At 36.5% G+C, this 9,061-nt stretch overlaps 2 protein-coding genes across 4 annotated transcripts; one reads left to right on the top strand and one right to left on the bottom strand.

The window, feature by feature from the left end:
* Positions 1-573: 573 nt before the first annotated feature.
* On the bottom strand, positions 574-2,344 carry LOC135146334 (uncharacterized). 3 transcript variants are annotated; one of them, XM_064078499.1, is made up of 9 exons: positions 2,074-2,344; positions 1,875-2,018; positions 1,701-1,823; positions 1,507-1,616; positions 1,335-1,399; positions 1,166-1,277; positions 1,051-1,084; positions 808-904; positions 574-746 (listed from the first exon to the last, which is right to left on the bottom strand). In XM_064078499.1, exons 1-9 carry the CDS (start codon positions 2,287-2,289, stop codon positions 733-735), a joined length of 915 nt encoding a protein of 304 aa, XP_063934569.1. In that variant the 5' UTR covers positions 2,290-2,344; the 3' UTR covers positions 574-732. The 3 variants fall into 3 exon arrangements, with proteins under 3 accessions (XP_063934569.1, XP_063934571.1, XP_063934570.1); XM_064078501.1 differs by having other exon boundaries at positions 574-904; positions 1,051-1,101; XM_064078500.1 differs by having other exon boundaries at positions 574-1,101.
* LOC135146313 (inosine-5'-monophosphate dehydrogenase-like) lies at positions 2,329-6,109 on the top strand. Its single transcript, XM_064078473.1, has 13 exons — positions 2,329-2,420; positions 2,936-2,971; positions 3,519-3,613; positions 3,858-4,035; positions 4,086-4,230; positions 4,328-4,409; positions 4,467-4,628; positions 4,678-4,929; positions 4,987-5,064; positions 5,127-5,308; positions 5,361-5,565; positions 5,618-5,878; positions 5,939-6,109. Exons 1-13 carry the CDS (start codon positions 2,329-2,331, stop codon positions 6,040-6,042), a joined length of 1,872 nt encoding a protein of 623 aa, XP_063934543.1. The 3' UTR covers positions 6,043-6,109.
* Positions 6,110-9,061: the final 2,952 nt, after the last annotated feature.

Here is a 9,061-nt window from a genome sequence, read left to right as displayed (position 1 = left end):
TTGTCACTATAAAAAAGGAGATATGGTGCAATTAAGGCGCGAAAAAGCATTTCCGAAATGTTGGCTATGTCTCGAAGTGTATTTTTTGTGATATAATTGATGCCTTCTTAAATAGAGGCTGTGTGTCGCAAGAGCAGAAGAAAAGGTATAGTAGTGATGAGAAGGAACATCTATATTATAAGTTATGGTGTAGGAGACTTATCTTACTACCAGCACAGCCACCAAGTATAGTACATAACAGATTACATATTGATAATACAGATATAAATTGCGGTATTGCAAAAGTTTATTAATTATAATAAATTTCTTCAAAAAAAAAGGAGAGCCACTCGGTGGAATCTGAGTTCTTTTGTATAAACTTACAGGCAAAAAAAACAGTTCACAAGGTTTGCATATTTTTTTAACATATTTATTAATTAAATTAAAATCATTTAAAATCATTCTATTAAAACAGATCCCATTATGTCTTAACAAAGTAGGGAACGCTGTAAGAACTAACGTTTCCTAATAAATTAATTTCTTGACTAATAAGATAAAAAGTAGTAGACCGTTTGATCTTATAAACATATAATTTAAATATTTTATGAATCATTAAAAGAATTCCCCAGTAAGAAGTTGGTCTTTTTTATAAATTCTTAGATTTAAGATTAAGGTACTGACGGGAGAATAGTTCTTTCATAATATACGGAAGTTCCAATATTTGCATCTTTAAATGGTGCTCGTGCAATTCCCTCATATGAATGAGTCTTTTGTTCCACTAAAGCGTCAGAGATGATAATTAAACAAAACAAATACAATAATTTCAACATTCCTCAAGGTTGACAGATGCATATTCACTGGCCCGTATAGTGACCTCTGCAGCAAGCAAACTTTCGTTAACATTCAGCGTCTCATCTTCACTTATCTTAAGATAAATTTTGTTAGAAAGGCGATGATCTTATAGCAATTGCAAACAACTATATAGTTAAGCGTGTAATAGTTGTACAACAGCCACGCCGCTGTAAAAAGAATACAAGCAGTGCATAGTAAACTCAATAACGTGGAACACACCGCTTCAGAAGAGCTGTCCGCGTGAGTTTTTGAGCTAAATGATATACAACGCTTTAATTTTTTTCCAACAAAAACTTAAAAAAACTTATAAAAGGAGAGGAAATCAAAAGTGTACATGACGGTGCGTCGACGCAAGATAGTTTCTTTGATAACAGCATTATAGATGCCGAGAAGCTGAGTTAAATCATATAGTTCGCTGTCTGTGAAACTCGAGGGAAGGGCTTTAACTACATAGTGGGTTTCAAAGAATTTAAAATATAATAAAGGAACTTTATAAAACTAACGTTGTTTTAAACGGATTTCAGTAGCGACACTATTCTCATTTTTAAAGCGGAATTTATTAAGAAAACTAATAAATAAGAAAATAAGTTACCTCAAATAAATATAGTTATCGTAACAAAGATAATAGTTTGGCTTTCTGTAAGAAGAGTAAATTGCTAACAAAATAACTATTACTTCAAATCCACATAAAAATAACGCTGGCGAGCCTCCAGTATGGCAATATGGTGCATCACAGCATTTCTATAGCAGTGGAGCGACAAATATTTCCTGATGAGCCTTTTAAGCTTTAATTTTAGTAAGAAAGGAAAAGCTACCATAGAATGCCAAAAAAGGGGAAACGTTCACTTTAGTAACAAAAAAAGAGTTACTTCCTGAGTGTTTTCCGCATAAGTATTTTCGCAACTTCCTTCTAAAAGAACTTTTAAAGAGGCGTTAGAAGCAATAATGGTGTGCAGTTTATTCCATAACAAGTCGCGCTTTTCTTTTAAAATCTTCAGAATGGCTATTCAGTTGTAAAAATAAAAATATAAGTATACTTTAACCAGAAGTTCTTCCTCCGCTTCCAACAACAATAGTTTGTAATCTCTATTTTCTTGTTCATTTTCTATATACTGTTGCCATCGAATATCCTTAAGCTTTTCAATAGCAACTTTTTTATCAACAACTGCTTGCTGAGCTAAGAAAAGCTAATATTTTGGCATTCTTTTAACCGGTATGATAATATTATTTAAATAACTTCACCTTGAACTGGACGTCTTCAACATATTTAAACGAGTCTTCTAAAAGTGACTGAGTGATAATATTCCCAAGTTTAACAGTTTTACCGGAATTTTGGAGCTTTGAAAACAAGTTACGTCTAATTTTTGCTAGCTTATAGTCAACTTTTTCAATAGTTTTTTCACAGTTAATTCTTTTCTTTTTAAGAAGAAATTTTATATTATTAGAATTAGAAGTCATCTAACAATAAAATTAAAAACGAGTCTCGCTATACAATCAATGGACGCGCCCGTTGTCGAACTGCGTATGTTGGAACTAACAAGACAACTAGGCAGGCTTTACCCCTGGCAACTGTGGACTTGGACAGCCTAGTTATTTGTGAAACCGGGCGTTACCTAATTTATGCAGTTGTATTGTATAGCTTTGCTTTCTTTTCAAAGCGACGAACTGCGGATTAATTACAAATAAAACTTAATAACGGGCATGTAGTAAAGATTAAGCTTTAACCGCGTAGATTAAAATTTTCGTTTTCCGAAAAAGCTTTTATGATCATAAAGTTAGGCAAATGCGTGAGGAAAAAGGCGTGCCTGTTGCAGATAAGCCACTAAAATCCGAGTTATATAAAATATATTGCATAGCGGTATTAACAAAATTATATAAAAGCGGAGCTCAAAAAGGCACATTTATTTAAAAATTGTTCTCACTGGATAATACGAGGGTTATGTTTTTATTGAATGCTCATAAAAGTTTACGTACCTAGAATGCCCTCCGATAAATTCGCAAAAATAAGCATTCCAGCAAAGAAAACATACTTGATCTCTCTACATCCTTCTATGTTAGGGTTTTCATAAGTTTTAAATAATTAACGTTATGCAACATTTTACAGCCTTAACAATATAAAAGTTGGGAAATTAAGCGAAAGGTAAGTAGCCAACTTGTATACTGCTTGCAGTATAACTCGTGCACTCCACGGCCATTTCATGAAGTTAACTGTTACAAATATTAGGTTTTCCACCAAGTTAAAAAATGGATAGCTTTCTTTAAAAGAACAGGAAACCATTTTACTAAAGTGATAAGTCCTAAAATCCATTCCTCTGGGTTACAATAATTTAAATGCAGTAGTTTGCCGTCGTAAGCGGTGTAGACCTTTGACACGCCAACTCAAGATGTTACTAACACAACTTTTAAGCCTGGAGTAAGCCAATAAACTTATATAACCCGTTCTATAAAGTGGATGAAGTAAAATCAGGTTTATATTAAGAATTTGCTTATGCCAATCTAAAAATAAAAAGTTTGACCTATAAATGTGGTTTTATAAGGCTGGCAAGCCTAAAATTAAAATTTTTTTTAATAAGGTTTCTGTTATATAAAAATAACAGTAAGATACGATAGAAAAACGATAAGCAAGACAGCTATCCCGTCGTTAATGGCGACAGCATTGTTTCTAAGGATTGCCCACAACGCTTTAGCTGCAGTAGCGAACTCAAACCACGTCGCATTCACTTAAAGACGCAGCAGTTTGCTTTTTTAGCATTTATAGCAGGAAAGTTGTTACCGACAAATTGTGAGTCCGAGCAGTAGATGCTTATATCATGTTCGGTCAATGGTATAACATAAATAGCCTAAGAGTATAGAGTAAACGAAAGCTTGCTTCACACAATAAATTTTTTTCTTTAAAATCTCCTTCGCTATTAGTTTTTGTGAATTTGCGTTAAGCAACAATGTTAAAAAAGAAAATAAAGATTAGTGTAAAGTTTACAGTTATATAAGCAACCCAGCGAAAATATAACATAAAAAGTTGTCTCAAGTTGTTAGTGGTAAAAAAGTAAATATTATATCACGCGTTACTTTCCTCGTGGGGCCTTCAGCCTGTTTTTTTTCGATGTTTGCTGGGAATGAGCTAAGTGAGCAAAACTTTAATTTACTAAACCGCTTATCGCAAAAAAGACGTGCATATACTTTCGATGAAGTTACTTTATCTGACAGGTTCATGAAGTTAATTAATATTAAATCAATTGTGTAACTTGCATTTCAAGACCATCAGAAATCCATCCTTTAGAAGTGAATTTAAACACCTATGTGAGTCGTGGCATTCGACTTAAAGGTTGCGGAATTATTTCAGCTGCTATGGATACGGTAACTGAGAAAGAACTGGCCTTAGTAATGGCTAAGATGGGAGGCGTAAGTTTTTTTATTTGTGCAGATTCTATTTGAGATTAACTATGTTGTTTATGAATTTATGTTTGTATTGCGCGTGGCCTAAATATTATTTTTAAAGATGGGGATCATCCATTGCAATTTGCCTATTAAAGAACAAGTAGAACAAGTCAAATGGGTAAGGTTTAAAATTCATGAAGGAGGTATATAGGTAGAAGGTTTGTCTTTCTACTCTAACCACAATGTTATTGTATAAAAAGGGATGATAGAAAAGCCTATAACTTTTCTACCACATCAACGCGTCAGTGTCATACAAAATTCTATTAAGGAAAATGGTTGGACTTTTACCTCTTTTCCTGTCGTGGATGAGGAAGGAAAACTACTGGGCTTAGTTACCAGGGACGAGTTGAATTTCGTAGAAAGTATATTATACTTATTTATAATAATTAATACTTTTCTATTTAATTTTAGCCACAAATCCTTTTCTTAAGGATGTGATGAGAGACTTGTCAATAATTGTGACAGCGCCTAAAGGCACTTCGACCGATGAGGCTTACTGCATAATGAAACATCGGCGAGTCAAAAAACTTCCAGTGGTTACTGAAGATAAGATTTTGTTAGGAATGTATGTCTGGAACGACGTCAGAAAAGATCAACGGCGAAAAGAACTTTTTAGTATTGACAAAGATGGTCACTTTTTGGTTGGGGCCGCCATAGGGGCCGGTACGTGTTTTGGCATTCTCTTTTTTTTGTTTTTCTTATAAATTTATATTGTATAAGGTCCCGAAGGTTTTGAAAGAGCTCAAATGCTGGTCAACGAGGCCGGTTGTAAAGTCCTTGTTCTAGACTCGTCTCACGGTTTCCTAGCTTTTAGTTAAATATCGCTTTAATTCTTATCATAAAATTGTGAAATTTTTTAGGTTCCTGTCGTGCAATCAAGAATCAGATTGCATCTTTAAGAAAGTTATTTTTTAGCTCTATAGAAATCATCGCTGGAAACATTGCATCGTATGAGTCGGCGATGTTTTTGTTGGACGGGGAGGCAAAGCCGGATGCTTTAAAAGTTGGTATAGGACCGGGCTCCATCTGTACTACCCGTGAGGTTTTCTTTCTTACCTTCAACTAGCAAAGCTGTGTAATTCACTCTTTGCAAGGTCACTGGGCATGGGATCCCGCAAATCACGGCTATATTTGAGTGCTGGAAAGCGGTCAATGACTTTGGGAAAAGGACAGGCTACTACGTCCCAGTCATCGCTGATGGAGGCATTAAAAACTCGGGCGATATTGTTAAATCATTGGCCGCTGGTGCCAGTGCCATAATGCTGGGGAACGCTTTGGCTGGGACCCTCGAGTCGCCAGGTAGTCCGGTTTTTGTAAATTATGAAAGTCGCTTGTCTATTTTCATCGGCAGGCAAAATTGTGGTCAAGAACGGGAAGACGTTTAAGTGTATACGGGGGATGGGCTCCCGAGCGGCCATGGAGGAACGGCATGGCTCCAGAAGTCGATACTACCGAGTGGACGACGAGCATCAAGGGGAGTCGATCACCGCTCAACAAGCTGAAAAGATCGTTCCTGAGGGCGTAGAGGGGCTGGTCGAGCTCGTAGGCGACGTGGAGTCTGTAATGACGCGATTGTTAGGTGGTGTTCAGGCCGGGTTGGCGCATAGCGGAGGTATCCTTTTTTAGTAAAATTTCCTATATAGAGTTGCCGGTGCTTACTTTTTGTGTAAAGCCACCGATATACCCAGTTTTCAAAAGCGTGCGCAGTTGTGGATTCAAACCTTTGCCGGCTTGACTGAAGGGAAGCCCCATGACATAACAGATATTAGAAAATAAAGAGTTAATTTGTCCATTTTTTTTAAAATCGCTGGTTTAAATAAACTAACAAAGGATTTTTACATAATACACTCATGCTCTACTTTTTATTATGTTATTATAAAAGTTAATTTATTATTGTCTAAAAACATCTATAAACTTTACAAGTTAATAAAACTAAGTGCAGCTTTTCATGGCTTTTTATTTTGTAACGCAAAATACTGTTATACATGGATTAAGATTGTTGCTATTATAGCATATTTTAGTAATTGTAAAGTAGACTCTATTGTATATATGCCTGTATAAAAAGGATTTTAAAGGTTACCATGTGTGAAGTTAGGGGCAGAGAAGAGTATTAAGGTTAATTTAATCCTTTTGTGTGTTTTGAGATGCATACATATCTATTAAATTAAATGCTAAAGATTATTAGTTTAGAGCTTATGTGGTTGCGAACATGAAACTGTTAGCACAGAAGCAAATAAACGCGTTAAACCGACCCTCAGTTGTAAGTTGATACTTTTTAATTTCTTACCTTGCTTAACACTCCGCACCACCTTAAAAAGTTAATAATTTATGTAAATATAAAATTATAAAACGACATCTTGCTTATAAATTGTTATTGGCTGCATCTTATAAATTAAATAACCTGTGACTTTATAAAAGGTTCATGTAAAGGTTAGCCCACCATTAATATTGGAAATTTTTTTATAATACGCTTTAGCGAACACCGACGTTGTTACTACCAAAAATGATTTATAATACTCCTTAATCGTGAGACCACTATCGAATAGCTAAATAAAAGTAAAAACTGCGTCAGAGTGCTTGCAAAAGTTAAACTAGTAATATTATGAAACAGGAGTTTTAACTTTCGCTTTATTTCGATTTTACAAGCTTAAGGTTTCGAAATACTATATATTATTGATAAAGAATAGGTATAATATAGGATAACCATAAATACAAAAACTTTGTAATAATCCCCTTGGTGACTTTTGAGCTGCCTGAGAAGCAACAACCGCACTCCCTAAAATAAGCAAACAAAAACATGCCATCTTTTTCAAAACTCCACTTGGTTTAGTGCCACCTGTTCATATTGGTTTCTTAATTACAATTTAAATGCCTCATTAGCTTATTTCGAATGCACTGGCTAGTTTGTCCCCAGCACTTTGTGACTCATGAACATTTAAATAAGGCGTCGCAGTAGGGAGATGATTGTTCTCAGTTCGTCGGACAGGCGATCGAAGCGGACGTTACATAACATTGTGGTGGCGATGGTGCGCGCCATGGTTGGTGTGTTTTTAAAGCAGCTAACAGCATTATCTAACTTGGTAACCGTTGCCAGTAGTAGTGGGCATGGCGGGAGCGTGGTTTCGAGAAAATCCACCAATTTCTTTCTGTTAGTAAAAAAGACCGACGGATTTTCAATGTCTTCTCCGTCTCCTAATTAAGAAAAGAACTGGAAGGTAGTCGTATGACAGTTCGTTGAGCGCTTCGAATCGCCGTCGAGAGACCTATATCTTTCGTTATGGCGACATCCAGTACGTCCTTTGTAACAAAAAAAAAAGCTATCCGACTTTTTTACACATGTTCTCGAACAATTTAATTTTTTTTTTTCGAGGAGGTCTGATTGTTTTTTTTTTTTATTTATTAATTTATAAATGGTGTTTCCTGGCGCTTGATCGAATTAACAACAAATACACGGGTTCTCAAACATTTATTTTTCTACGAGTGCAAGTAAAATTATTATCTTAATATGTATTCCTCACATTTAATTTAAACTCCCAATTTAGGTTTCAGTCGTCATGCTAAGAGTACGCCGTCCCCCAACTTGTAAGTGAGTTCTTCCGCTAAAAGGCGATTAGCGTGTCCAGCTACCTGTTCGTAGAGGGCGACTACATCATTTAATAAATATTGTGACCCGCAGCTCCATCTGTAGTTCGTGGTAAAAATGTATCATCGCGCACAATCCCGGCGCGTTTGTTATAAGGGGCAGCAGTTTGTTTTGTCGTATTTGAAGGGGGACGTTTATTGCCGATAAGTCGTAGCTCAGACAGGACAGACCTTTGTCATAACTGGCGAATGCACAGCACATAAGGTCTTCCCTTATTTCGAAACGTAAGTTTACTTTTGCTGCACAATAGCGGATATAGCATTTGGGTCGCTGCCTCGTAATTTACGTGTGGACGCCAACATGTCTTGGAATCTATAATGACCCCCAGGTACTTTATTTGAGCACACCAAGGAATTTTCATGCCGTTAAAAGTTAACGGAGTCAACAGCGCATGATATTTCTTCTTTAAAAGAAGCGGCTTGCTTTTTATGCGTTAATAGAGAGGTCCTGTTGACGACACCAGCTAGCAAGCGCGTCGAGGTAAAATTGTAAGTTCTAACATAGTAAAAAGGGTAATTTGGACGATGAATAAATCATCGTATAATCGGCGGTAAATGGCGACCTGCGTGCGAGGGTGGACTGGAAGAGGTATGTCGCTTGTAAAGAGCGCGAATAGTAGTGGTGATAAAAGAATGTCTTGCAGAACCCCCGCTGTGAGATAACGAGGCGACGGCAATGCAGGGCCTACTTGCACGTTGTGAACCCGGCCGTTTAAGTACGACTTATGAACTTTTTGAAGGCCGCGCGGTATCGCCAAAGAAGGAAACTTGCTTAATAGGCCATCACGCCATACTCGTTTAAAAACCATCTCAACATCGGGAAAGACAGCGCCGTAACTTTTTAAATATTAAAGACACTGGTCATCTACTCGGTTAGGCGAAAATTTCGTTGGGTCATTGAAATTCCCTTACGAATTCCAAACTCTTGAAAAATTTATCGGGCGTTCACAACCGCCTTCAAACGATTTATAATCACTACCTCAGCTCTCTTAGTCTCTTACCAACTGCCGATAAAAGACTGATGGGTTCATAGTTGTGAGGTCTATGGCCGGTGGCGAATGATGTCTTTGGTAACATCAAGACTACCGTCATTTTTCATCTCCCGGGGAAATAACCCGAAGGTCAACGAAGCTGCATAGATGACATAGCGGCC

This window comes from Zophobas morio, unplaced genomic scaffold, assembly GCF_036711695.1.
Source record: "Zophobas morio isolate AGI-343-1 ecotype UQ-CSIRO unplaced genomic scaffold, CSIRO_AGI_Zmor_V1 ptg000222l, whole genome shotgun sequence".
NCBI classification, from domain to species: domain Eukaryota; kingdom Metazoa; phylum Arthropoda; class Insecta; order Coleoptera; family Tenebrionidae; genus Zophobas; species Zophobas morio.
This window is presented reverse-complemented; position numbering and strand designations above follow the sequence as displayed.